The sequence below is a fragment of the Aureococcus anophagefferens genome (assembly GCF_000186865.1).
Source record: "Aureococcus anophagefferens unplaced genomic scaffold AURANscaffold_21, whole genome shotgun sequence".
Classification (NCBI taxonomy): Eukaryota; class Pelagophyceae; order Pelagomonadales; family Pelagomonadaceae; genus Aureococcus; species Aureococcus anophagefferens.
In genome coordinates, this window is record NW_008705581.1 from 354,865 (window position 1) to 377,101 (window position 22,237).

Sequence of the window (22,237 nt, forward strand, 5' to 3'; positions counted from 1 at the left end):
CGCCGCCGCGCCGCCGCCGGCGCTCGACGACGCGAGCGAGGGCGTCGCGCTGACGCTCGCGGAGCCGTCCGAGCCCGCGCCGGAGGTCCCCGAGGACGCGAGCCCGACGCCCGACGCCGATTCGGTCCACACGGCGGAGACCGTCAAAGCCGAGGCGCGGGCTTTCGCGTTGGAGGCCGAGCGGCGCCTCGAGGAGGAGGCCGAGCGGTTAAAAGAGGAGCGGATGATCGCCGCGCGGAAGCGACTCACGGGCCGCCCGAAGCTGCCGGAGAACTCCAAGGCCGACGGGTCCCTCGTCATGGCGCGGCGCGCCCAGGCGTCGGCGGCGGCGGCGGCGGCCCTGGAACGCGTCCGGGCGGACCAGGCGCACGCGCGGCTCTACCGCGCGGCGGATCGGATCCGCGCGTTCCGCGGCGCGGACTCCTTTACGACCGCGCGGCTGCTGGGCCTCGTCGACGGCGATGCCATCCGCGACGAGCGGCGCCACGCGCGGAGCGAGCGGCTCGACATGAACCGCGAGGACCGCGACGCGGGCGACGGCGGCCACTTCGGCTACGTGCCCTTTCCGTCGTCCGAGCTCTTCGGCAAGATCCCGCGGGGCGACGCGCCGCGGACCGTGCCCGTGGCCTTTGCCTTGTCGGCGTCGAACTCGGGCTGGGACGCGACGAAGACGAAGGAGGCCGCGGGCCGAAGTTGGCTCGCGCGGCACGGCGACCATTTGTCGGACCCGTCGTACCCTGTGTGCAAATCAAAACTTCAACCCGACTTCAATGTGCGCGTATTCGAATGTTTTGACACGATCACTTCCGCCGTGCTTCGAGAACTCGCTGAGAGCAATCGATCCGTCCAAAAATCAGCCGAATCGACTTCGATTTGACCGAGCTAGAGGATTCTGAAGTTTGGCCCCCACGTCCCAGCTCACTGGTTGATTTGCACACAGGTCGTACCGGCCCGCGCCGCCGAAGACGGTCTGCTCCGTGGAGCTCGACGGCGCCGTGTTAAGGGTGTCGCACCCGGAGCCCGCGGGCGACGTCGACGACGAGTGGTTCGCCGACGAGGATTTGGCGACGGTCCGCGTCCGCGAGTACGCTTTATCGGACGTCGCGCCGGAGCCGTCGGACGTCGCGGGCGGCCGCGTGACGCTGCGCAGCCGGGCGACGGGCGAGTACGTGGCCACGGTGTCCACGGCGGCCTGGGGCGACGTGTCGCGGTCCGCGCCGCGACCGGCGCCGCGGCCCGCGCCGCCGCGGCGGAGCCACCACCGGCACCGCCGCGCGGCGACGCACCACGGCGGCCGCCGCCGGGGCTCCGTGCCCGCGGCGGCGGCGCGGGGCCGGTCCCCGCGCGCGTCGTCCGCGGGCCTCGACGCGCCGGCGACGCTGCAGGCGTCGACGGCGTCGCTCGCGTCCGCGGCGGAGCGGAGCTTCGGGCGGCGCCGGCGCTGGGGGTCGCGCGACGACGACGACGCGCCGGAGCCCGCCCGGCCGCGGCCGCCCGTCGCCGTGCCGTCCCTGAAGGCGCCGCCGACCCTGGTCCACGTCGACCAGCGGCCCTGGTCCCTGCCGGGCACGACAAGAGAGCGAAATTCCCAACTTCAAAGCCTCATATCTCGGCCATTTTCCACTCGTTTCGGCTGATTTTTGGACGAGCGATCATCTCTCGGAACGGCCTCGACGCGTGGATGCTTTTTCCGGAACGCGCGCGCGCGGAACACTCACGTTGAAGCGACGTTGAATCTCTCTTGTCCTGCCCAGGTCCCTGCCGGGCACGCCGCGGTCGCCCGCGCGGAGTCTGGAGGGCGACGACGGCGACGAGAGCTTCGACGGCAGCCTCGGCACGACGCTGGGGCCCTTCGCGTCCATGTTCGGCGACCCGAGCCAGCGGTCCGGCGCCACGGCCCCGCGCGACGACGCGTCGCTGGAGTTGCCGGAGCTCCGGCGGCGGCCGACGTCGACGCCCGGCCGCGCGGCGGCGAGGGGCGGCGGCGCGCCCGCGCGGCCGACGACGACGCCCGCGCCGCCGCCGGACGCCCGCGACGGCCCGCCGCCGTCGCTCAAGACGCTGCCCGCGCCGCAGCCCGGCGCGGTCCGCCACGAGCGCGAGATCCGCGTCGGGAGGGCGCCGACGCTGCTGCCCGTGCGGAGTACGCTCGCCGACGACGACCCCTGGGGGGGGCTCTCCGGCTCCGACGGCGGAAACGTCGAGGACTCGAAGCTCTGGGCGACGTGGCTCCGGGACCAGGACCGCGTCGCCGTTCTGGTCGTCGCCGCGGACGCCAAGGACCGGCGCGCGGTGGCCCGGCGCGCGCTGGCCTGCGGCGCGAACGTCGCCCACGCGGCCAAGTCCGGCGCTCAGGCGCTCAAGGTCCTCGCGAAGATCCGCGTGCTGCGGAAACGCTTCGACGTCGTGCTCTGCGGCGCGGTCGAGGACATGGAGACGGCGCAGCTCGTCGCGGGCGTCCGCGCGGTCTGGGGCTTCGGCGGCTTCGAGAAGCGCGGAGAACAGGGGGCGCGCGCGGACGAGCGGCGCGGGGACGCGGCGCGGTGCCCGCCGGCCGTCGCGTTCGGGCGCGGGTCGGCGGAGCGGACGCTCGGCGCGCTCGACGACAGCGGCGTCGCGGACTACTACGACTGCGGCGGGCCCTTCGACGAGCACGTCTTCGCGGGCCTGCTGCGGCCCTGGCGCGGCGACTCGACGTCGACGCTCCGCGCGGACGACCCCCGGCGGAGCCGGCGCGAGCGGCCGCCGACGTACCTGCCGAACACGACGTCGAGCACGCCGCGGACGGGCTCCGTCTAAGCGTTCCGGCCGATATTTTACCAGGGCCGCGTGCGGTGCGCCGTGTCGTTGCGCCGCCGGAGGCGGCCCGGCGTGTCGCGGCCGGGCGCGGCGCCGGGGTCCGCGACGCGGTTCGTCGCGACGTTGTAGAACTCGCCCGTGGGCACGGCGGTCATGTTGAGCGTCCGGCGCGCGCCGGCGATGGCGCGCCGCGCGCTGCGGCAGCCGGGGATGGCCTCGCCCGTGATGAGGTCGAAGCGGACGCCGAGCGCGCCCTCGCCGCCGCCGCCGCCGCGCCGCAGGCTCACGATGGCCGCGTTGTCGAGCTTGTAGGAGCCGTCGGCGTGCTTCCAGCCGCCGATCTCCGCCTGGGCGGCCCGGGGCTGCCGGCGCGGGTGCGCGAACTCCGCGCCGTGCGTCGTGTGCGCCTCGAACGGCGCCCTTCCCAGGCTGTAGTTCGTCTTGCAGCTCGACACGCGGTCGAAGGCGGGCCGCTCGCGCTCGTAGGTCGCGCAGAGGGCGCTGGCGTCGGGGTGGAACTCGGCGCGGCTCGTCGACTTGAAGCCCGGGGGGAAGCCGTCGGGGTTGATGATCGCCGCGCGGTCGCTCGCGTTCTTGTCGATGCGCGGCAGCGCGAGGGACTGGCGCGCCGTGCGCGCGAGCTGCGTCGTGAGCTGGTAGGTCGTCTGGTAGTCGGTCTTGAGGCTCTTGTCGAAGATGACGAGCTTCTGGTTGATGCCCTTGGCCACCATGGCGGCCGCGGGCAGCAGCGCCTCTCTGTTAGGCCTGTTAGTAACTGATGTGGATCTTTCCCGGAAACGTTCGATTGTTGCACATTCAAGAGATGTCCGGGACTTTAAGTGGGACTTTGAGGCCTAGGCTACTTTGTCCGGGAGGCTATCACTTGGCCATCCGGGGCGGAGGGGGGTCTCCCTACTCCCGACGGCGGCGTTCGTGACCCCAGTCTTGGCGGATCTAGACGCATCAGAGAAGTGCGAGCCGCCGGTTAGTCCGGCCTGGGCGGCGCGTCGGCCCTGGCCCGGGCCCGCGCGCCGCCGCCGCCGGCCTGGCCGCCGGCCTCCGGCGCGGCCGCGACGTCGGTCTGCGCCTGGTCGCCTTGCAGTTCATCTTGCTGTGGAGAAGGCAAGCATGGCGACGCAGCTCAAGCAAAGCGGCATGATGCTGCCCGGGCCGTAGTCGATGCGCCTCGGCGCGCTCCTCATGGTGTCCGCCGCGAAGTCGCTCGTCGTGCTGCCCCGCGCCGAGTGGGCCGCGCGCGCGGCGGCGCACCGGACCCGCGTCGCGGACCTGCTCGGCGGGCGGCCCGGCGACGTCGCGAAGACGTGCGCCGCCGACCCGTTCCTGAATTTCGTGTTCACCTACTACAAGGGCGACCTGGGCAAGCCCGCGCGCCTCGAGCGCCTGACCGCACCGGCCCACGTCGCGCTCGAGGCCGGCGGCGACGCCGAGGACGGGAAGCTGTTGTGGCGGCGGCCCGACGCGGCGGGCGGCGTCCGGCGCTTCGACCCGCTGGGCGTGTCGGCGCCGCGGCTCGCGGCGCTCGCGCGGGGCCGCGAGGTGCTCTCGGCCACATCCACGAAGCCGCCGGTCTGGAGCTGCTACGGCCTCCACGAGTGGGCGATGGTCTACGGCGGCGGCGGCGAGCCCCCGCCGCGGCACCAGGCCCTCCCGCTCCGGCTCCCGCAACACCGCGTCGACGCCGTCGTCGACAGCAACGAGCTCCGGTGCACGCACTTCGACGCCTTCCGCTTCTACGCGGACGGCGCGAAGCTGTGTGGAAATCAAATCTTCAACCCGACTTCAATGTGCGCGTAATCGAACGATTTGGACCAGACTCTTTCGCTGTGCTTCGAGAACTCGACGAGAGCAATCGATCCGTCCAAAAATCAGCCGAATCGACTTCGATTTGATTGAGATGGAGAGTTCTGAAGTTTGGTGGGGACCCCCCAAACCAGTGGTTGATTTCCACACAGGCGCGAAGCCGCGGAACCGGTGGCAGCTCTCGCGGGACTCGCAGGCGGCCCACGAGCAGCCGGCGTGCCTGCACGCGGGCATGGACTTGTTGCGCTACGCCCTGCGCCTCGCGCCCTTCCTCGAGCCGGAGCTGCTGGGGGACGCGCTCGCCGTCGCCGTGGACGCGCGGAAATTGGACATGCGCGCGTCGCCCTACGACCTCCGCGGCGCCGTCGCGACCGGCGACGCGGCGCCCGTGCGCGTGGAGACGGCGGCCGGCCGCCGCGCCTACGTCGCCGAGCAGGCGCGGCTCGCCGAGGCCGCGGCGCCCGTGCGGGCCGCGCTCCTCGACGCCTACGACGCGTTCTTCCTCGAGCGCGCGCTCCGGAGCGGCGGCTAATATGAGGGTACAGGGGGGGCGTTATGTCACGGGGCACACAGGGGGGACGGGGGGATTCACGCGCAGGGGGGGCAGCCGTAGCGGCAGGCCTTCGTGTGCGCGACGGCCGCGGGCGCGTGCGTGAAGGTGCGGCCGCAGCCGCGCGCGCAGGGGAAGTTGCCGTCGGCGTCCATGGGGGGCTTGGACTGGGCCTGGTGGTTCTTGCGGAAGCGCGACGGCGCGACGGGCTTGGGCCCCGGCGGCGGCGGCGCCGGCCGCGGCGCCGCGGCCGCGCGGCGCGCCTTGCGGCGCGACGCCTTGTCCGGCGCGGGCGGCGAGTTGCGGGGCTTGAGGGCGAGGAGGAGGCGCGCCGTGCGCGACATCTCGACGTCCGCGGGCTCGAGGACGCGGAGGTCGATGGCCTCGTAGAGTTCCCGCGCGACGTCGGCCGCGTTCCCGCCGTAGGGGTCGTCCGCGCGCGGGGGCAGCGCGACGGCGTCGCGGCGGCCGGCCTCGAGCTTGGCGTGGTCCGCGTGGGCGTCGATGGCCGCGGCGACCTCCGCGCGCGTGAGGTCCTCGGCGTCGCCGTCGTCGTCGTAGACGACTCGGAACCACGGCGCACGGTCCGCCTCGCCGGCCTCGGGCTCGATCTTCGCGACGACGCGGCCCTCGAACCAGGCGCCGCCGAAGCGCCGCGCGACCGTCGCGCCCACGGGGTGGGCGGGCCGCGCGGTCGGCGCCTTCGCGGGCGACGGCGGCCGCGACGCCTTGCGCAGCGGCGGCGCGGCCTTGGCGACGCGGCCCGCGCGGGGCGACACGCTCACGGCGCGCACGGAGCCCGCGGACGACGACGACGACTTGCGCGCAGGGCCCATCGTCAACAGGGGGCGAAGTGGACTCGAGGCTGCCCCGGGTGGGTCTTAAGTGGACTCGACTTTGCGTGTTCTTTTGTCTGCTTGTCTGAATTCAAACGTGGTTGAGTCTTCATTGAACCGATTTGAACGTTAGGCGAACGTTCCGTGTCCCCCGCCCCCCTGCCCGCCCCGAGGCGGCGTCGCGCGTCGCGCACCGCGCCGCGGCCGCCCGCGGCGTCGGGGGGGAAGCCCGCCGGCGAAGGCTGGGCACGGATGGGCGGGATCTCCGAGTCGCGACCGCTGACCATCGACCGCCGCGGCCGGGCAGCAGCCGCGGCCACGAGGGGGACCGCCGGGCGCCGCGATGTTCCGCGACGGCCGGCCCGTGCGCGAGCGGGGAAGGGGCGCGCAGCGCGCTCGGCCTCGGCGGCGGCGGCGGGAGCCGCGCACGTCTCCGAGAGAGCAGGTTAAAACAGGGGGCACAGCGAACGGGGGGGCGGCGCGCGCCTCGCGGCGGGGCCGGCGCGCCGGCGCGCCGCTACAGGGGCCGCGGCGGCGGCGGCGGCGGCGGCGGCCGCTCGTCGGGCTGGCTCGGCGAGCAGCAGAGCGGCCGCCGGCTTCCGCCGACTGCCGGCGCGTGGCACCAAACCGCGCCGGCCTCGTCGAAGGACGAGGCCCCGGCGCCGCGGCGGTCCAGGGGCGGCGGGCGGCCGCCGTGGAGGCGCTCCGCGAGGCGCATGGCCTGGCCGTAGGTCATGGGCTCGGCGTAGCTCGCGGGCGCGGCCGTTCGCCGCGGCCGCCGCACGCACGACGTGAGCAGGCGCCAGGCGGCGTTCGGCCGCCGCCGCGCGCCCGCGAGCAGCCGGTCGTGGTACTTGTGCGCGCGGTCGTCGTCGTCCATGGCGAGCAGCGGCGACGCCTCGCCCCCCGGCGCGTCGCAGGGCGCCGCCGGAGCGTCGGGCCGGCTGCGGCGGGCCGCCGCCGACGCGATCGTTTTTTCAAAGTGGCGGGACCGCCGAGCTCCCGACGAGGCGCGACGGGCGCGCAGGCAGGACGGCGCGCAGCACTCACAGACGCGCCGAATTACGTTTCCAATCGCGTGTCGATGCCCGGCGTCGAGAGCCGACGCTGCCGCACTTGGGCAAGCTTTGCCGCAAGGATCCAGTGCTCGCCGAAGCTGCCGCCAAGTCGAGCGGCACCAGCTCGCGGCGCCGCGGCAGGCGTTCAAGGCGCGCCCCGCCATCATGGCGGAGTGGTCGACGTCGAAGCAGCAGCAGAAGAAGGAGCGCCGGGCGCGGCGGCAGCCGGCCTGGGAGAAGGCCGCCGACGAGGCCTTCGAGCGCAGCGGGGCGGCGTTCATGATGGCCGCGGCCGCCGGCGCCTTCGGCACCGACGCGCGCCTGAGCCTCGTCGTGCTCTGCGGCATCCCCGGCTGCGGCAAGTCGACGCTCGCGGCGGCCCTCAAGGCCAAGGGCTTCGTCGTCGTCTGCCAGGACGCGCTCGGCTCGCGCCAGAAGTGCGAGGCCGCGGCGTCGGCCGCGCTCGCCAGGGGCGACAAGGTCTGCGTGGACCGCTGCAACCACACGCACCAGCAGCGCGAGCTCTGGCTCGCCCTCGCCGCCCGGGCCGACCCGGACGCCGCGTGCCTCGTCGTGCACCTCGACGCGCCGCCCGCCGTCGCGAAGAAGCGCGTCCTTGGCCCGGGCAGGAAACAAAAATATTCAACGCGACTTCAACATGAATGTATCACAAGCTGTCCGTCGAGGACTCGACGAGAGAAGACGATCCGTCCAAAAATCAGCCGAAACGACGTCGACGCGAGCGAGACGGAGAGGTTCGAAGTTTCGCTGGACCGATCCAGCTCACTGGTTGTTGTTCCGGCACAGGTCATGGCCCGCAAGAAGCACGCGACGCTGCCGGCCGCGCCGGCGTCGCTGGGCATCGTCGACCGCTTCGCCAAGGAGTTCGAGCCCGTGACGCAGCCGCGGACCTGGCGCCTCGCCGGCGCGTGGCGCGCCGCGGACGCGGCCGCCGCGATCGACGCCGTCGGCGCGTCCGCGTCCGCGCCGCCGCCGTCCGCGCTGCCCGCGCCGGCCGCCGCGCCGGCGGAGACGCCCGCGGATCGCCTCGCGGCCATGGGCTGGCCCAAGGCGCTCTGCGAGGCCGCGCTGAAGAAGGCGCGCGGCGACGAGGACGCCGCCGTCGACCTCCTCCTCACGGAGCCCGCGGCCGCGCTCGCGCTCTAGGCGAGGGGTAAAATACGGGCGGGGCCTAGGCGTTGATGGACGCGGCGGCGTCGGGCGCGCGGTCGTCGTCGTCGCTCCCGTCGAGGAGCGGGTTCGCCTGGTCCGCGGCCGGCGGCGCGCTCTTCGGCGGCGCGACCTCGGACGTGATGACGAGGTAGAGGCCGATGACGACCCCAATCGCGCCGAGGTCGCCGACGCCGGGCATGGACAGGCACGCGTCGTCGTCGTCCGCCCGCGCGCAGTTCCGGTACGCGCCGGACGCCAAAATCAGCGCCGTCAGCAGGGACGACGTCACGGGCTGGAGCACGGTGTAGGCCGACACGAGCGACGCCGACGCGTGCACGTTGCCCCAGGTCATGAGCGCGTACGCGCCCACGGACTGGAACAGGATCCAGTAGGCGAGCGCGAGGAGCGCGGCCTCGGGCACGCGCCAGGCGTCGCCGCCGCAGTCCTTGCAGAGGAAGTCGAGGGCCGCGCGCGACGAGTTGAGGGCCACGGCGGTGACGGCCATGAAGAGCGCCGCGACCATGTAGGACCACGCGGTCACGGCGAGCGCCGGGAACCGGCGCAGCAGCGGCTTCGACCGGATCACGTAGAGGGACGTCGCGAGGCAGTTGACGAAGAAGAAGCAGTTGCCCGCGATCTCGTCGACGAGCGCGGAGCTGCCCACGGACGACGCCGACAGGTAGACCATGGCCGCGCAGCCCACAAACGCGACGCCGATGCCCGCGAGGCGCCGGGCGCTCGGCTTCTCCATGCCCAGCCAGATGGCCAGCACCGCCGTGAAGATGGGCTGCGAAGGCTGCCAGATGGCCCCGGCCACGGGGTTCGACAGCTTGAGGCCGACGATGAACGACACCTGGTTCCCGAAGATGAAGAGGCCCAGGAGCGCGAACTCGCGCCACTCGCGGACGACGTCGCCGACGCGCGTCGGCGTCCAGACGTGGGCCGCGGCGAGGAGGATGGGGCCCGCGCAGCCCTCGCGCAGCAGCGCGAAGAGCAGCGGGTTCGTCGCCGGCAGGCCCAGCTTGCCGATGACGCCGCCGGCGCCGAACATGACCTGCGTGAGCACGAGGGCGCCGTGGACCCAGAACCAGTGCGGCCGCGACGTCGGCTTGACGGACATGGCGTGCATGTAGTCGCGGGCGGCCGAGGGGGGGCTCGGGGACGTGCGGGGGCGCCGCGACTGGGCAAGGCGCGCGCGCGGACCGACCGCAAATTCTTCAGCTCGCTCGAGCCTCATGGAGAGCAGGAGGGGGGAAGCACCACTGAGATTGCCTATCCGTTGCAGTTTATTTCGTTGCGGCTCGCTGTATGTGTTTGGTTCCGCTCATCGGCTCGCTCTATGTAATTGGTTCCCATGAGTTCATGCACAGACAACCTTAACCACTGTCATGCTGATCTGAGATGAGTAGTCTGTAAATGGGGTGAGGTAGTGGTGGTGGTGGTGGGGGTGGTACCCCTGAGGCCGCTGGAGACCACTCGAATCCACCGGAGTTATGCTTGTTTTGGCTCTATCGACCAGTTTTGATCTCGAGCTTGAGCAAACTGGTGGTTTTGACGCTCGATCATAAATTTCGACCGTGTGGAGGTCATGGCCGAGCAGCCCTCCAGCTGCCGATCGGCCAGAACGGGTGGTTCACAGGCTTCGTTGACCCCATGTTGCAGCTGTTTTGACCACTCATTTTGAGCAAGTCGCGACTCAGGGGTAGTTGGTTAGTGGTGCTTGGTGTCGTGGGGTGGTTCGCTGCCGGCCTCTTGTTGGTTCCGCTGATTTCAGCCCGAGACGGCATGGAGGCATTAAATTTAGTCGAGCGCGCCTACCACCGCGCGCGCGCCCCCGCGTGCAAGATCGCTGGGACTGCGCATAGCGCGCACATGGGGGCTGCCATCGGCGAAGGAGCGGCATCGTCTAGATTGCGATTCGCTGAGAACGCGAGCGGTTTCGGACGACCGATTTGACCGACGCGACGCCCCTCCCCCGGCCCGTGAGCGGCCCGGGCAGCCCCGCGCAGCAGCAGGGATCGTCCGCCATCGACCCGCGAGCGCCCTGCCACAAGGGCTGGCCCAGAGGAGCCGAGGAAGTCGATCTGACATGTTCGGGCTGAAACCGCGTCGCGCGCGGCCGCGTGGCCGCGCGCGCGTGTCGCACGTACTTCGAGCCAAACCAGCAACTGAGCAGCCCGAGGGCACCAGACGTGTACCCCGAGCCTCCGCGCCAGCCAGCATGCTGCCCGAAGCCCAAAAAGTGCTGCTCTGGCGGTCAGAGAGCATGTCGAAAAGTAGCGAGTTCGCGAGCACATAAAAATCGACCGCCGACGCGGCCATGGTCACGGCGCACACTCCTGGAGAGAGGGCGCGCCCGGCATTCAGACGCATGTTCCCGTGACCATGGCCCCGTCGAACGCCGCGCGACAGCCAAATGCAAAGAGAGGCTCTCCATGCTTCTCCCCTCATATGGAGAGCTTGTGGCAATTGAGGTTAGCGATGCTCAGATGCTGCCCCACTGCGTTTGCATCGGCAGCCCTCGATCGTTCTCGGCGCCGCAGGCAATCGCAATCAACGCAAAACCGCAACTAGAAAAAAGCCATGCTCCGCCGCCTCGCCGTCAGCCTCCTGGTCGCCACCGCCGCCGCCGATGTCGTGCCGGACGGGCTGAGGAAGCAGATCAAGCAGCTCAAGGCCAAGGAGGCGGCGGCGCGCGCGGCGCACGCGGCCGAAGCTGCCCACGCGGGCGTCGCCGGGCCCCGCCGCCTCGAGGAAGACGACGACGACGACGACGACGCGATGTTCGCGTCGTGGGACGCGGCGTGCTCCATCATGTACGACTGGGAGACGTGCTTCTCCACGGAGTGCGGCCTCACGATCACCGACGACGACGACGACGACGACGACGACGACGACGACGACGACTACGCCATCGCGACGTGCGCCGACGCCGAGGCGTCGCCCTCGTTCCTCGAGGCCTGCGACACGACGGCCGTCGACGGCGTCTGCTCCGCCTGCTCGCCGCTCTACGAGGCCTGGGTCGGGGCAGGACAAGAGTGATTCAACGTCGCTTCAACTTGAACGTTCTGCGCGCGCGCGTTCCGGAAAAGTCATCCACGCGTCGAGACCGTTCCGAGAGATGATCGCTCGTCCAAAAATCAGCCGAAACGAGTGGAAAACGGCCGAGATCGGAGCCTTTGAAGTTGGGAATTTCGCACTCTTGTCCTGCCCAGGCCTGGGTCGCGTGCATCTACTCCTACGCCGCGACCTTCTCTCTCGGCGACACCTGCGTCTTCATCTGCGCGTCCGACGCGACGGACGCGGCCGCCGGCCTCAAACTCGGCGCGGCCGCGTTCGGCCTCTGCCTCGCGGCCGGCGCGCTCTGAGCGGCCGGCTCCACACGCAATTCACACACGAAATTCGCACACCAAAAGACACGCAAATTCGCATGAAACCCTGACCCCCGCGACGGCCCGCTCCCACATCGGCGGCACCTCAGCAGGCGCGGCCCGGCACCCTAAGTTCGGGCCCCTGCAACGATCCTGCAACTTGAAGCCCCCTTGAGCCCCTGCACACGATGGCATTCGACTCGTGCAACCCGTTAGACCGTTAGGGCGTTATTGGCCTCGGACGCTCGGGTGTTAGGTCGTTATTGGCTTTTTAAGGATCGGGTGGCTGGGTGTTATGGGTGTTATCGAGAATTTTCGCCAGGGTGTTATTGATTTTGAAAAATCGAGTGGCTGCCATCGGCAGGGTGTTATTAGTGTTATTTGATTGGCTAGCTAGGGTGTTATCGCGTTATTGCTAACTAGCCATAACGTGTTGCCCGAGTCTATGGCATCCCTGGTCGAGGCCACCCCGGCACCGGGCTCCTGGGCCGAGGCGCTCGAGCGGCAGCCCGAGGGGCTCGCCGGCGCGGTGCTGCGCAAGGCGCTCGTGCGCCGCGAGCCGTCGCTGTCGAGCGCCGCCGTCGGCGAGCTGCGGCGGGGCACGGCCCTGCGCGTGACGCGCGCGGCGTCCGCCGGCGGCCGCGAGCGCCTGCTCGTCGCCGGCGGCGGCCTCGAGGGCTGGGTGTCGGCGCCGACGCTGCGGAAGCCGCCGCGGGGCCTGAAGGTGGGCCTCTGCTTCCTCGTCTACGGAGGCGTGGAATACGCGGACGTCTGGCGGTGGTACCTCGACGGCGTCGAGTCGCGCCGCTTCGCCATCTACGCGCACTCGAAGCGGCCCGGCGCCTGCGCGGCGTCCTGCGGCGGCCTCCGCAACGTGACGGTCTTGACGGAGGGCCTCGTGGACACGGCGTGGGGCGACGTGTCGCTCGTCGAGGCCGCCGCCGCGCTCTTCCGCGCCGCGCGCGACGGCGGCTGCGACGCCTTCGTGCTCCTCAGCGACACCATGCTCCCCCTCGAACCCTTCGACGCGCTCTGCGACCGGCTCGGGTCGTCCCTCTTCCAGGTGCAGGAGACGCCGTCGCCCGAGGAGTTCGAGGCCCGGTCCGGCAACCACGCGATGATCTCGAGGAAGCTGCCCCGGGCCCTCGCGGACCGATGGAGACCTTCGACCATCACCAAGGCGAACATGTTCTGCGCCCTGCTCCGCGACGACTTCGACGCGCTCGACGAAAGGCCGCAGTCAGGGCAGCAAAAGAGAGCGACATTCCCAACTTCAAAGGCTCCGATCTCGGCCGTTTTCCACTCGTTTCGGCTGATTTTTGGACGAGCGATCATCTCTTGGAACGGTCTCGAAGAGTGGATGCTTTTTCCGGAACGCGCGCGCGCGGAACACTCATGTTGAAGCGAACTTGAATCACTTGTTTCCCGCCCAGGCCGCAGTACGACGCGTTCTCGACGATCTGGGTCGGCGCGTCCGACGAGTACTACTGGGCCAACATGATGACCATACTCCGACGGCCCTACGCGTCGGCGCGATTCCTCTACTGCGCGGCGAACCACGCGGGCGTCACGGCCGCGGAGCTCCACGACGTCGACGGCGCCTTGCTCGCGGCGACGCGCGGCTTCCTCTTCGTCCGCAAGGTGCGGTCCATCGCGGCTGACGCGCTCCCGCGCTACCTCCAGCGGATCCGGAGCGGCCGCGCCCACGTGCGGCCGTCGCCCGCCGAGTGCGCGGCCGTCGCCACGACGGCGAGCCTCATCACGGGCCACGTCTGGGGCGAGGTCGAGTAAGCGGCCGTCTTATACGCGGCCGCGGCGAGCGGGGGGGGGGAGGTCTTGCTTCGGCGGCCGGCGGCGCTCAGTCGTCGCGGCGGCGGCGGCCGCGGGACCGGCTCCGGCTCCGGCTCCGGTCGCGGCGGCGCCGCGACCGGCGCGGCTGTCGCTGCGGTCGCGGCGGCGGCGGCCGCGGTCGCCGTCGTCGTCGTCGCCGCGGCGGCGGCGGCCGCGGCTCCGGCTCCGGCTCCGGCGCGGCTCGTCGCGCGGCGCCGCCGGCTGCGCCGCGAGCTGCGGCGCCGCCGACGGCGGCCCGACGCCCGGCGGCGGCCCGACGCCCGGCGGCGCGCCGTAGGCGCCGCCGCCGCCGTAGCCGCCGCCGCCGCCGTAGGCCCCCGGCGGCGGGGGCGGGCCGCCCTGGCTGAACTGCATGTTCGAGGGGCAGAAGCCGCGGCCCTGGGCCATGGCCCGGAGCTCGTCGGGCACCTCGGCCTGCGCGTCGTCCAACAACTTGACGAGCTGGGCGGCCTTCCGGTCGTCGCGCTGCGTGAAGAAGGTGTAGGCGTTGCCCTTGGCGCCCGCGCGGCCCGTGCGGCCGATGCGGTGCACGTAGTCCTCGACGTTGTTGGGAAAGTCGTAGCAGACGACGGCCTTGACCTCCTTGATGTCCAAGCCCCGCGCGGCGACGTCCGTCGCGATCAGCACGGGGCAGATGCCGACCTTGAAGGCGTTGAGCGTCTGCGTGCGCTGCATCTGGTCCTTGTCGCCGTGGATCGCCGCGCACCTTACCCCCACGGCCCGCGGGAGCGTGCGCTCGAGCTGGTCGCACATGCGCTTCGCGTTGGCGAAGACGATGACGCGCGCGACGCCGCCGGCCGCGGCCTGCGTCTCCTTGCGGATGCAGTCCGCGAGGTAGCGGTCCTTCTCCTGCGGACCTCTCGTGACGAAGATCTTCTGGCACACGTCCTTGTTGACGCGCAACGCGCCCGTCGTGTCGCCGACGTAGATGATCACGGGCTCCGCGAGGAACTCCGACGCGAGGCGCCGCACCTCCTTGGGCCACGTCGCCTGTGTGGAAATCAACCAGTGAGCTGGGACGTCGGGGCCAAACTTCAGAAATCTCTAGCTCGGTCAAATCGAAGTCGATTCGGCTGATTTTTGGACGAATCGATTGCTCTCATCGAGTTCTCGAAGCACAGCAGAAAACCTCGCGTCGAAACGGTCGCATACGCGCACATTGAAGTCGGGTTGAAGATTTGATTTCCACACAGCACGTCGCCGTGAAGAAGAGCGTCTGCCGGTCTCCGGGGCATCGCGCCACAATCTTCCGGATCTGCGGCTCGAAGCCCATGTCGAGCATGCGGTCCGCCTCGTCGAAGACCAAGTAGTTGACGTTGTGCATGGACACCATGCCGCCCTCGAGGAAGTCGTTGAGGCGCCCGGGCGTCGCGATGACGACGTGCGCGCCGCTCCGCAAGGCCCCCAGCTGCGGGCCCTTGGGGCTGCCGCCGTAGCAGCAGATGGAGCGGATGCCCAGGGGCCCGCCGAACTTGACGCACTCCTCGGCGATCTGCGTCGCGAGCTCGCGCGTCGGCGCCAGCACGAGCACGCGCGGCGCGTTCGGCTGGCCGGGCATGGGACCCGGGTTGTTGCCGCAGAGCTGCTTGAACGCGGGCACGAGGAAGCCCAGCGTCTTGCCGCTGCCCGTCTTCGCGACGCCGATGACGTCGGACCCGGCGAGGGCCGGCGGCCAGGCCTGGCCCTGGATCGCCGACGGCGTCGCGAAGCCCGCGGAGCTCAGCGACGCGAGGAGCCGCGGCGGGAGCGGCGCGGCGTCGAAGGTCGCGTAGCGCTCCTTGCAGCCGCCGGCGACGGTGATCTCGTGCTCCGCGCGCCAGGCCATGACGTCCGCCGGCGAATCGTCGTCCTTCTTCAGCGCGCCCAGGTCGCCGCCGCGGCGCACGGAGCCCTTCATCATCGGGTCGCCGCCGCCGCCGCCGTTGAAGCCGCCGTTGAAGCCGCCGCCGCCGTAGGTGCCGCCGCCTCCGTAGCCGCCGCCGCCGCCGTAGCCGCCGCCGCCGCCGTAGCCGCCGCCGCCGCCGTAGCCGCCGCCGCCGTAGCCGCCGCCGCCGTAGGACGGGCCGGACGGCCCGCGCGACGCGGCGACGTGCTGCTGCACGGCCGCGTAGGCCTGGCCCTCGGCGCTCGAGGGGTTGGCCGCCGCGTACTGCGCCTGCGGGGCCTGGCCGAAGCGGCTGCCGCCGCCGCCGGGCGGCGGCGCCGGCGCGCCCTGCGGCGCCGTCCACTGGACGGCGCCGCTCACCTGGTGGTAGTAGTAGGTGTTGCCGCTGCTCGGGTCCTTCGCCGAGGACCACCCGGGCGGCAGGGCGCCGCCGTTCGACATGGTCGTTGTCGTCGCGTGTCGCGCGCAACTATCGAATCGCGCGCGCAAAGAGGCTAGTCGACGTCGCCAGCGACGCGGGCCTGATTCGAGATGGCCACGGCATCGCCGGCATGATCGGCATGGTGCTGTCGCGCTTGGCCAAAATCGCCGATCGGCCCTGCACACTTCGCACCGCCGCCAGCGCAGCCGCGCGACAACACCAATGGCCGTCACGTCCCTGCGCCTGCAGCGCCTCGCGTCTCGCCTCGGCTACCCGCGGCGCCCGGCGTCCAGCCTCACGAAGATCGTGGCGACCATCGGCCCCGCGTCCGAGGACCTCGAGCCCCTGAAGGCCTGCGTCGCCAGCGGCTTCGAGGTCATGCGCCTCAACTTCAGCCACGCCACGGAGGAGGAGTTCTTCCGGCGCGTGCACAATTTGGCCAAGTGCGACGGCGGCCACAAGGTCGCGACGCTCCTCGACACGCGCGGCCCCGAGGTGCGCCTCGGCGGGCTCAAGGTCTGCAAGGAGTCGGGCGACCGCAAGGCCAAGGTCGCCCTCGAGGCCGGGTCGACGCTGTTGCTCACGGGCGACGCCGCCTTCGACGGCGCCGGCGACGCGACCACGATGTACGTCAACTACCCGGGGCTGGACAAAGTCGTCGAGGTCGGCGACAGCGTGCTCCTCGACGACGGCCTCGTCATCCTCGAGGTCGCGTCCGCGGACGCGAGCGGCGTCACGTGCACGGTGACGAACAGCAACGCCATCGGCGAGCGCAAGGGCGTCAACATCCCCGGCGCGCCGTTAGGGCTGCCGCCGCTGAGCGACAAGGACCAGGCCGACGTCGCGTTCGGCGTGGCCAACGGCATCGACTTCGTCGCCGCGTCGTTCATCGGCGACGCGGCGGGCGTCGAGGCCGTGCGCGCCTTCGTCGACGCCGAGGTCGCCAAGCACCCGGACCTCTACCCGGACGGCGACAAAGTGTTGATCGTCTCCAAGGTCGAGAGCCTCGGCGCGTTGGACGAGCTCGACGGCATCGTCGACGCGTCCGACGGCGTCATGGTCGCGCGCGGCGACCTGGGCGTCGAGGTGCCCATCGCGTCCGTCGCGACGTGGCAGAAGACCATCGTCGGCCTCTGCCGCGCCGCGGGCAAGCCCGTAATTGTGGCCACCCAAATGCTCGAGAGCATGCAGAAGAACCCGCGGCCGACGCGCGCCGAGGTCGCGGACGTCACGAACGCGGCCCTCGAGCTCGCCGACGCCGTCATGCTCTCCGGCGAGAGCGCCAACGGCGACTACCCGGCGCTCGCGCTGAAGACGCAGCGCGACATCCTCCAAGCCGCGGAGGCGTGGGACGACGAGCTCTACGACGCGGGCTGGGCCGGCGTCGAGCCGGCCCTCGCGCTGCCCCTCGCCGCCGTCCACGCGCAGCGCGCGGCCGGGGCCGCGGCGCTGGCCGTCGTCGAGGACGCGGGCGGCGCGCGGACGCGCGGCGTGGCGCAGTGCGCGCCCGACGTGCCCGTCGTCGCGCTCGCGGCGTCGGCGCGCGTCGCGCGCCAGCTCGCGCTGAGCCGCGGCGTCGCGCCCGTCCACGCGCCCGGAGCCGCGGACCTCGACGCCGCGGCCGCCGCGGCCGCCGCGCGCGCGGAGCTCGGCCTCGCCGCGGACGCGGCCGTCGTCGTCTACGCGGGCGACGCCGTCTCCCTCCTCTAAGCTTTAAAGACAAAGAACCACGCCTCCAATCCAAGCAATTCATCTTTATGACACAAAAAACTAAGCGCGCGGGCTTCCGGGAAGGGGGGGGAGGGAAGGACGCGGCGCGGCGCGCGCCGCCGCGGGTACCGAGCGCGGCGGCGCGGTGGCCGCGCGGTCAGGGCGCGGCGACGGTGAAGATGGGCGGCGAGTTCTGGAGGCCCGCGGCGGCGGGCGTCGACCACGCGCCCGAGAAGGCGACGGACTTCTTCGCCGGCGCGGGCCGCGCGCCGCCGTCGTCGTCGCCGAGGTCGTCGAGGTAGTCGTCGAGGTCGTCCTGGACGGAGCGGCCCTCGGCCGCGTCCTCCTGCGCCTGGAGCATGGCCGCGCGGATGTTCGCGGACATGGCGCCCGTCGGGAGCTCCGCGCCGACGCCGTCGACGGCGGCCCTGGAGCTGCGGCGCTGCGTGCCGTCCATGTCGACGGCGACGGAGCGCTGCTGCTTCTGGATCTTGATCATCTTGCACGCGGCCTTGGACCGCTCGCACTCGAGGACGCGCTCGAGGTTGCGCGCGTCGTTGCGGTGGCGCACGTCCATGTTGCAGAGCGTCTGCTCGTGGCGCAACCGCAGCGTCTTCGAGGCCTTCTCCTGCTGGGCGATGAGGAGGGGCAGCTTCGTGCGCAGCGCCGACTCCTGGACGCGCTTCGTCCACGCGATGGCCTCGCGGCGGTCCAAGGCCTGCGCCTTGGCCTCGAACTCCGCGGCCTCGGACGGCCGCTTCGACTTGCGGAGCTTGCGCGCCGCGTTGCGGTACTTGATGACCAGCGGGTTGCGCTTGCGGAGCTTGTAGGACGCCGTGCGGTTGTGGCGGCAGACGTAGCGGTTCGGGCACGCGCACGCCGTCGCGGAGACGTCGTGGAGCGTCGCGGTGCGCAGCGTCCGCTCGACGAACTCGTCGCGCTCCACGCGGTGCTTCTCCGCCAGCGCCAGGGCCTTGGCGCCCTGGTCCGCGATGGTCGTCGCGCGCTCGTCGGCGAGGTCGGCCTCGTACTGCGTGAGGCGCCGCGCGTGCGTCGCCACGAGCATGCGCATGCGGCGGTCCCGCTGCTCCTTCTGGCGCCGCTCGAGGTCCGCCTTCTGGCGGTCCTCGGCGAACTTGATGCGCTCGTCCAGCGCGTAGACGTGCTCGACGAAGCCGAGGCGCTGCATGAGGAGCCGCTCGTTCTTGAGGCCGTTGAGGTCGAGCGTGTCGCTGCGGCACGACGTCCGCGTGCCGATGGTCTCGCTGTCGCACCTACTCAACGCGCCGTGCTCCTCGACGACGCTCCGGAAGGCCGTGAGCTCGTCGTCGATCATCTCCTCGAGGCACCGCTGCATCTTCATCGCGTCGTCTCTCCCGTCGACGAGCTTGTCGTCCATGGCCGTCGCGCCGTAGGTCTCCATGAGCTCCTTGGTCCGCGGCGACGCGACGAGCTTCTCCGTGTTCCGCGCCTGGAACATGTTCTTGGCGGACGGGCGCCGCGGCCGGCCGAAGCGGCCCTTGGCCGACGCGGTCTTGGACGATTCCGACGGCGGCGGCGCCGCGGCCGTCGCGGAGAGGGGCCGCGCCTGCCGCAGCGCGCCCGCGGACCCGGGCCGCGGCGCGGCCTCGGCGGCGGGCTTCGTCGGCCGCGCGAGGACGGCGCTCTTGGGCCGCGCGTTCGGCCGCGCGCCCGGCGGCCGCCGCGGCTTCTGCTCGTGGTCCTCCTTGGGGTAGAGCTTCGCCGCGCCGTCGTCGCCGATCTCGCCGTAGCCCTGGAGGTCCGCGAGCGTCGCGATGCGCGGCGCGCGGCTCATGTCGACGGTGTCGTCGTCGACGGACGCGGCGCTCGGGCGGCGCGGCCGCGCCGGCGCGCGGGGCCGGCAGGCGAGCGGCTCGTCGTCCCAGTCCACCGTGTCGTCGTCGGCGGGCGACGTGGCGCCGGCGGCGTGCGCGCGCGGCTCGTCGTCCGTCGACGACTCGTCGCCGGCCGGCGGCCGCGCGGGCGCGGTCGCGGGGCGCCGCGGCGCCGCGGCCGCGGACCGCGGCGGCGGCCGCGCGGGCGGGCTCGCCTTGCGCGGCGCGGCCGCCGCGGACTTGGGCGGCGGCCGCGCGGGGCTCTCGATGCGCACCTTGCGCGGCGGCGCCTTGGCGAAGTCGTCCTCGTAGGGGTCCTCGTCGAAGCCGCCGAGCGACTTGACCGACGCCTCGTCGTCCGTGCTCACGACGATCGCGCGCGCAGTGTCGACGCGGAGCGGCGCGGCGCCCGCGCGGCGCTCCGGCGTCGACGCCTCCCGGGGCGTGCCCCAGGCCTTGGCCGCGGGCGCGGGCGCCGCCGCGCGCGCGGCGCGCGCGCCGCCCACGCACTCGGGCAGGACGCGGCCGACGTCCGACATCGCGCGGAGGCGCGCGACGAGCCGGTCCACGGGCGCCGACGCGTCCGTCAGGTCCACCTGGAGTCCGACGCAGTAGCAGTACGTGTCTTGCGCGTCGAAGACGGGCTGGAGCGTCAGCAGGCACTGGAACGTCGACCCGTCGCGCTTGTAGTTCGGCAGCTTGACGACGAGCGACTCGCCGCCCCGCAGGGCGTCGACGATCTCCTCGATGAGGTACGTCGGCGTCTCCGCGCCCTGGAGGAAGCTGCACTTCTGCCCGACCATGTCCTTCCCGTAGCCCGTCGTCGCCTCGAAGCCCTCGTTGATGAGGCAGAGCGGGATCCCCGGGACGCGCATGTCCGACACGACGAGCCCGACGTCGGCCATGCTCGCGCTCATCGCGTCGACCATGCCGAGCCAGAACGTGCCGCTCCGCGCGTCGAGACCCATGGCCGTCGTCGACAGCAGGGGCGCCTCGTCCTCCTCCGGCGGAGGCGCCGACCGCTCCCGCTCGCGGAACGCGAGGACCGCGCGCGCGCCCTCCTCCGAGTCGAGGAAGGGCCGGAGGCAGCACTCGCCGACGATGTCCTGCCAGCGCGCTGACCACTGCTTGACGTCCTTGAGGATCGGGGCCCAGTCCGTCGTGTCGATGTCTCCGATGACGATCTCCGTCGTCGTGCAGTAGAAGAGCGGATTCTGCCACATCCGCATGAACAGCTTGCGCGCCAGCGCGCTTCGCCGCCGGCCCGTGGCGCGCTCGAGCGCGTCGGCGTCCTGGAGGAACTTGACCGCGCACAGGGCCAGGGGCGACCTCTGTTCCGCGAACCGCTCGAGCGCGGCCGCGCTCTCCGGGTCGCTCGCGAGGCCGCGCACGGCCTCCGCGGGCTTCGAGAGCCACTTGAGCTTCGTCGTCGCGAACATGGACGCCACGCAGTGCTCCTCCGTCATCTCCACCGCCCGGGTCTCCTCGACCTCGACCTTGCGAGTGCCCCCGCGCACCGGCAGCTTCTTCGGCAGCATGCGCAGCAGCTTGTCCAGCTGGCCCAGCCGCATGGGCAAGTTGTCGTCCTCGATGACCTCGAACTGGACGCCGATCACGAACCGGTAGACGTCGTCCGCATCCAGCACCGGCCGCATGGAGAGCAGGTTCTTGAACTTCTTGCCCGACTTACGGTAGTTCGTGAGGAGCACGTGGCAGTCCTCGCACTTGCCCAGGGTGCGCTGGATGACGCCGATGGACTCGGGCTCCGTGTCGGGGCCCTGGAGGAAGCGGCAGTTCCGCCCGACGGCCTCCTCCGTCGTGTACTCGGTCACGCGGCAGAACTCGGGGTTCACGTAGACCATCGGCGCGCCGGGGATCGTCATGTCGCTCACGACGATGCACGCGGGCCAGGTCTCGGCGATCTGCGCGAAGGCGCCCAGCCACTCGTCCGTGTCGCGGACCTGGGCGAGGGCCGCGTGCGCGATCGTCCCCATCGACGCCGCGTGCTTGGACGCCACGAAGCGAGGGAAGCTGTCGACGATGAGCATGCGCCAGACGTCGTCGGCCTCGTTGAGGACGTGCATGAAGAGGTCGTCGGCCGCCACGGGCGCGTTCGCGAGCTTCATGGCCTGGGGCGTCGTCTTCTCCCAGAGCTTGCCCGTCGCGCGCGTCCGATCGGCCTGGCCGATGCCGCGCGAGCCGTCGCGGTTGCCCGGGTTCTTCGCGAGGTACTTGTCGTAGAGGACCTGGGCCTCCTGGACCTGCTTCTTCTCGTTGAGCTTCTTGCGGCTCAGCTTCTGCGCCTCGAGGACGAAGTCGAGCGACTGCTCGTTGTACTCCGTCGCGAGGAACGCCGTGAACGCCGCGCGGCCCTCCATCTTCGACAGCAGGGCCCGGAGCGACGCGTCGGCGTCCGTGAGCCAGGCGCTCTCGTTGAGCTTCAGGAGCGCGTCGGCGTGCTTCTTGCCCAGCTTCTTCCCGTACATGTCGCGGTCCTCGCCCGCGGCCGTCCGCACGGGCGGCGCGGGCGACGCCGCGGCGCGCGGCGCGGCCGCGGGCGGCGCGGGGAGCGCGTCCCCGCTGCAGTCGCCGCCGTTGGGCGTCAGGCGCAGCACGCGCCGGTAGTCCGACGACGAGTCGCAGAGCAGGCTCGACGGGAGCAGCGAGAGCAGGAGCTCGAGCGTCTTGAGCTGCGCGCAGACGTCGCTCGGGCGGCCCGTCATGTCGACCTGGGCGCCGACCTGGTAGAGGTACTCGCCGTTGGCGCCGAAGACCGGGTGCAGCGCCAGGTAGCACTGGAACGCCGACCCGTCCTTCTTCACGTTCGTCAGCTTCACCGCGAGGCCCTTGCACTCGCGCAGCGCGTCCACGATCTCGTCGATGAGGTACTGCTCCGTCTCGGGGCC

General features: G+C 71.7%; 6 protein-coding genes across 6 annotated transcripts in view; 4 read left to right on the forward strand and 2 right to left on the reverse strand.

Annotated features, from left to right (window-relative positions):
• AURANDRAFT_66300 (hypothetical protein) overlaps window positions 1–2,799 on the forward strand; it is a gene marked incomplete at both ends in the record, with an annotated part of 8,533 nt that extends 5,734 nt beyond the window's left edge. Inside the window, 3 exons of the mRNA XM_009041437.1 lie at window positions 86–741; window positions 941–1,555; window positions 1,755–2,799. Of these exons, the coding sequence (XP_009039685.1) occupies window positions 86–741; window positions 941–1,555; window positions 1,755–2,799 (2,316 nt within the window). The remainder of the gene's footprint in view (window positions 1–85; window positions 742–940; window positions 1,556–1,754) is intronic.
• A 1,179-nt stretch (window positions 2,800–3,978) lies between these two features.
• AURANDRAFT_66301 (hypothetical protein) lies at window positions 3,979–5,152 on the forward strand (the record flags this gene model as incomplete). Its single annotated transcript, XM_009041438.1, has 2 exons — window positions 3,979–4,573; window positions 4,773–5,152. The coding sequence occupies 2 exons, from the start codon at window positions 3,979–3,981 to the stop codon at window positions 5,150–5,152; spliced, it is 975 nt and encodes a 324-aa protein (XP_009039686.1).
• A 3,078-nt stretch (window positions 5,153–8,230) lies between these two features.
• On the reverse strand, window positions 8,231–9,357 carry AURANDRAFT_60251 (hypothetical protein; the record flags this gene model as incomplete). Its single annotated transcript, XM_009041507.1, has 1 exon — window positions 8,231–9,357. The coding sequence occupies one exon, from the start codon at window positions 9,355–9,357 to the stop codon at window positions 8,257–8,259; it is 1,101 nt and encodes a 366-aa protein (XP_009039755.1).
• A 1,463-nt stretch (window positions 9,358–10,820) lies between these two features.
• Window positions 10,821–11,605, forward strand: AURANDRAFT_66303 (hypothetical protein; the record flags this gene model as incomplete). Its single annotated transcript, XM_009041439.1, has 2 exons — window positions 10,821–11,258; window positions 11,453–11,605. 2 exons carry the CDS (start codon window positions 10,821–10,823, stop codon window positions 11,603–11,605), a joined length of 591 nt encoding a protein of 196 aa, XP_009039687.1.
• A 2,121-nt stretch (window positions 11,606–13,726) lies between these two features.
• Window positions 13,727–15,110, reverse strand: AURANDRAFT_2696 (hypothetical protein; the record flags this gene model as incomplete). Its single annotated transcript, XM_009041396.1, has 2 exons — window positions 13,727–14,449; window positions 14,649–15,110. Coding segments are annotated over 2 exons (1,185 nt in total), but the record flags the coding sequence as incomplete, so codon positions are not given.
• Window positions 15,111–15,987: 877 nt separating this feature from the next.
• On the forward strand, window positions 15,988–17,475 carry PYK1 (pyruvate kinase; the record flags this gene model as incomplete). The annotated part of the gene is made up of 1 exon (XM_009041440.1): window positions 15,988–17,475. The coding sequence occupies one exon, from the start codon at window positions 15,988–15,990 to the stop codon at window positions 17,473–17,475; it is 1,488 nt and encodes a 495-aa protein (XP_009039688.1).
• Window positions 17,476–22,237: the final 4,762 nt, after the last annotated feature.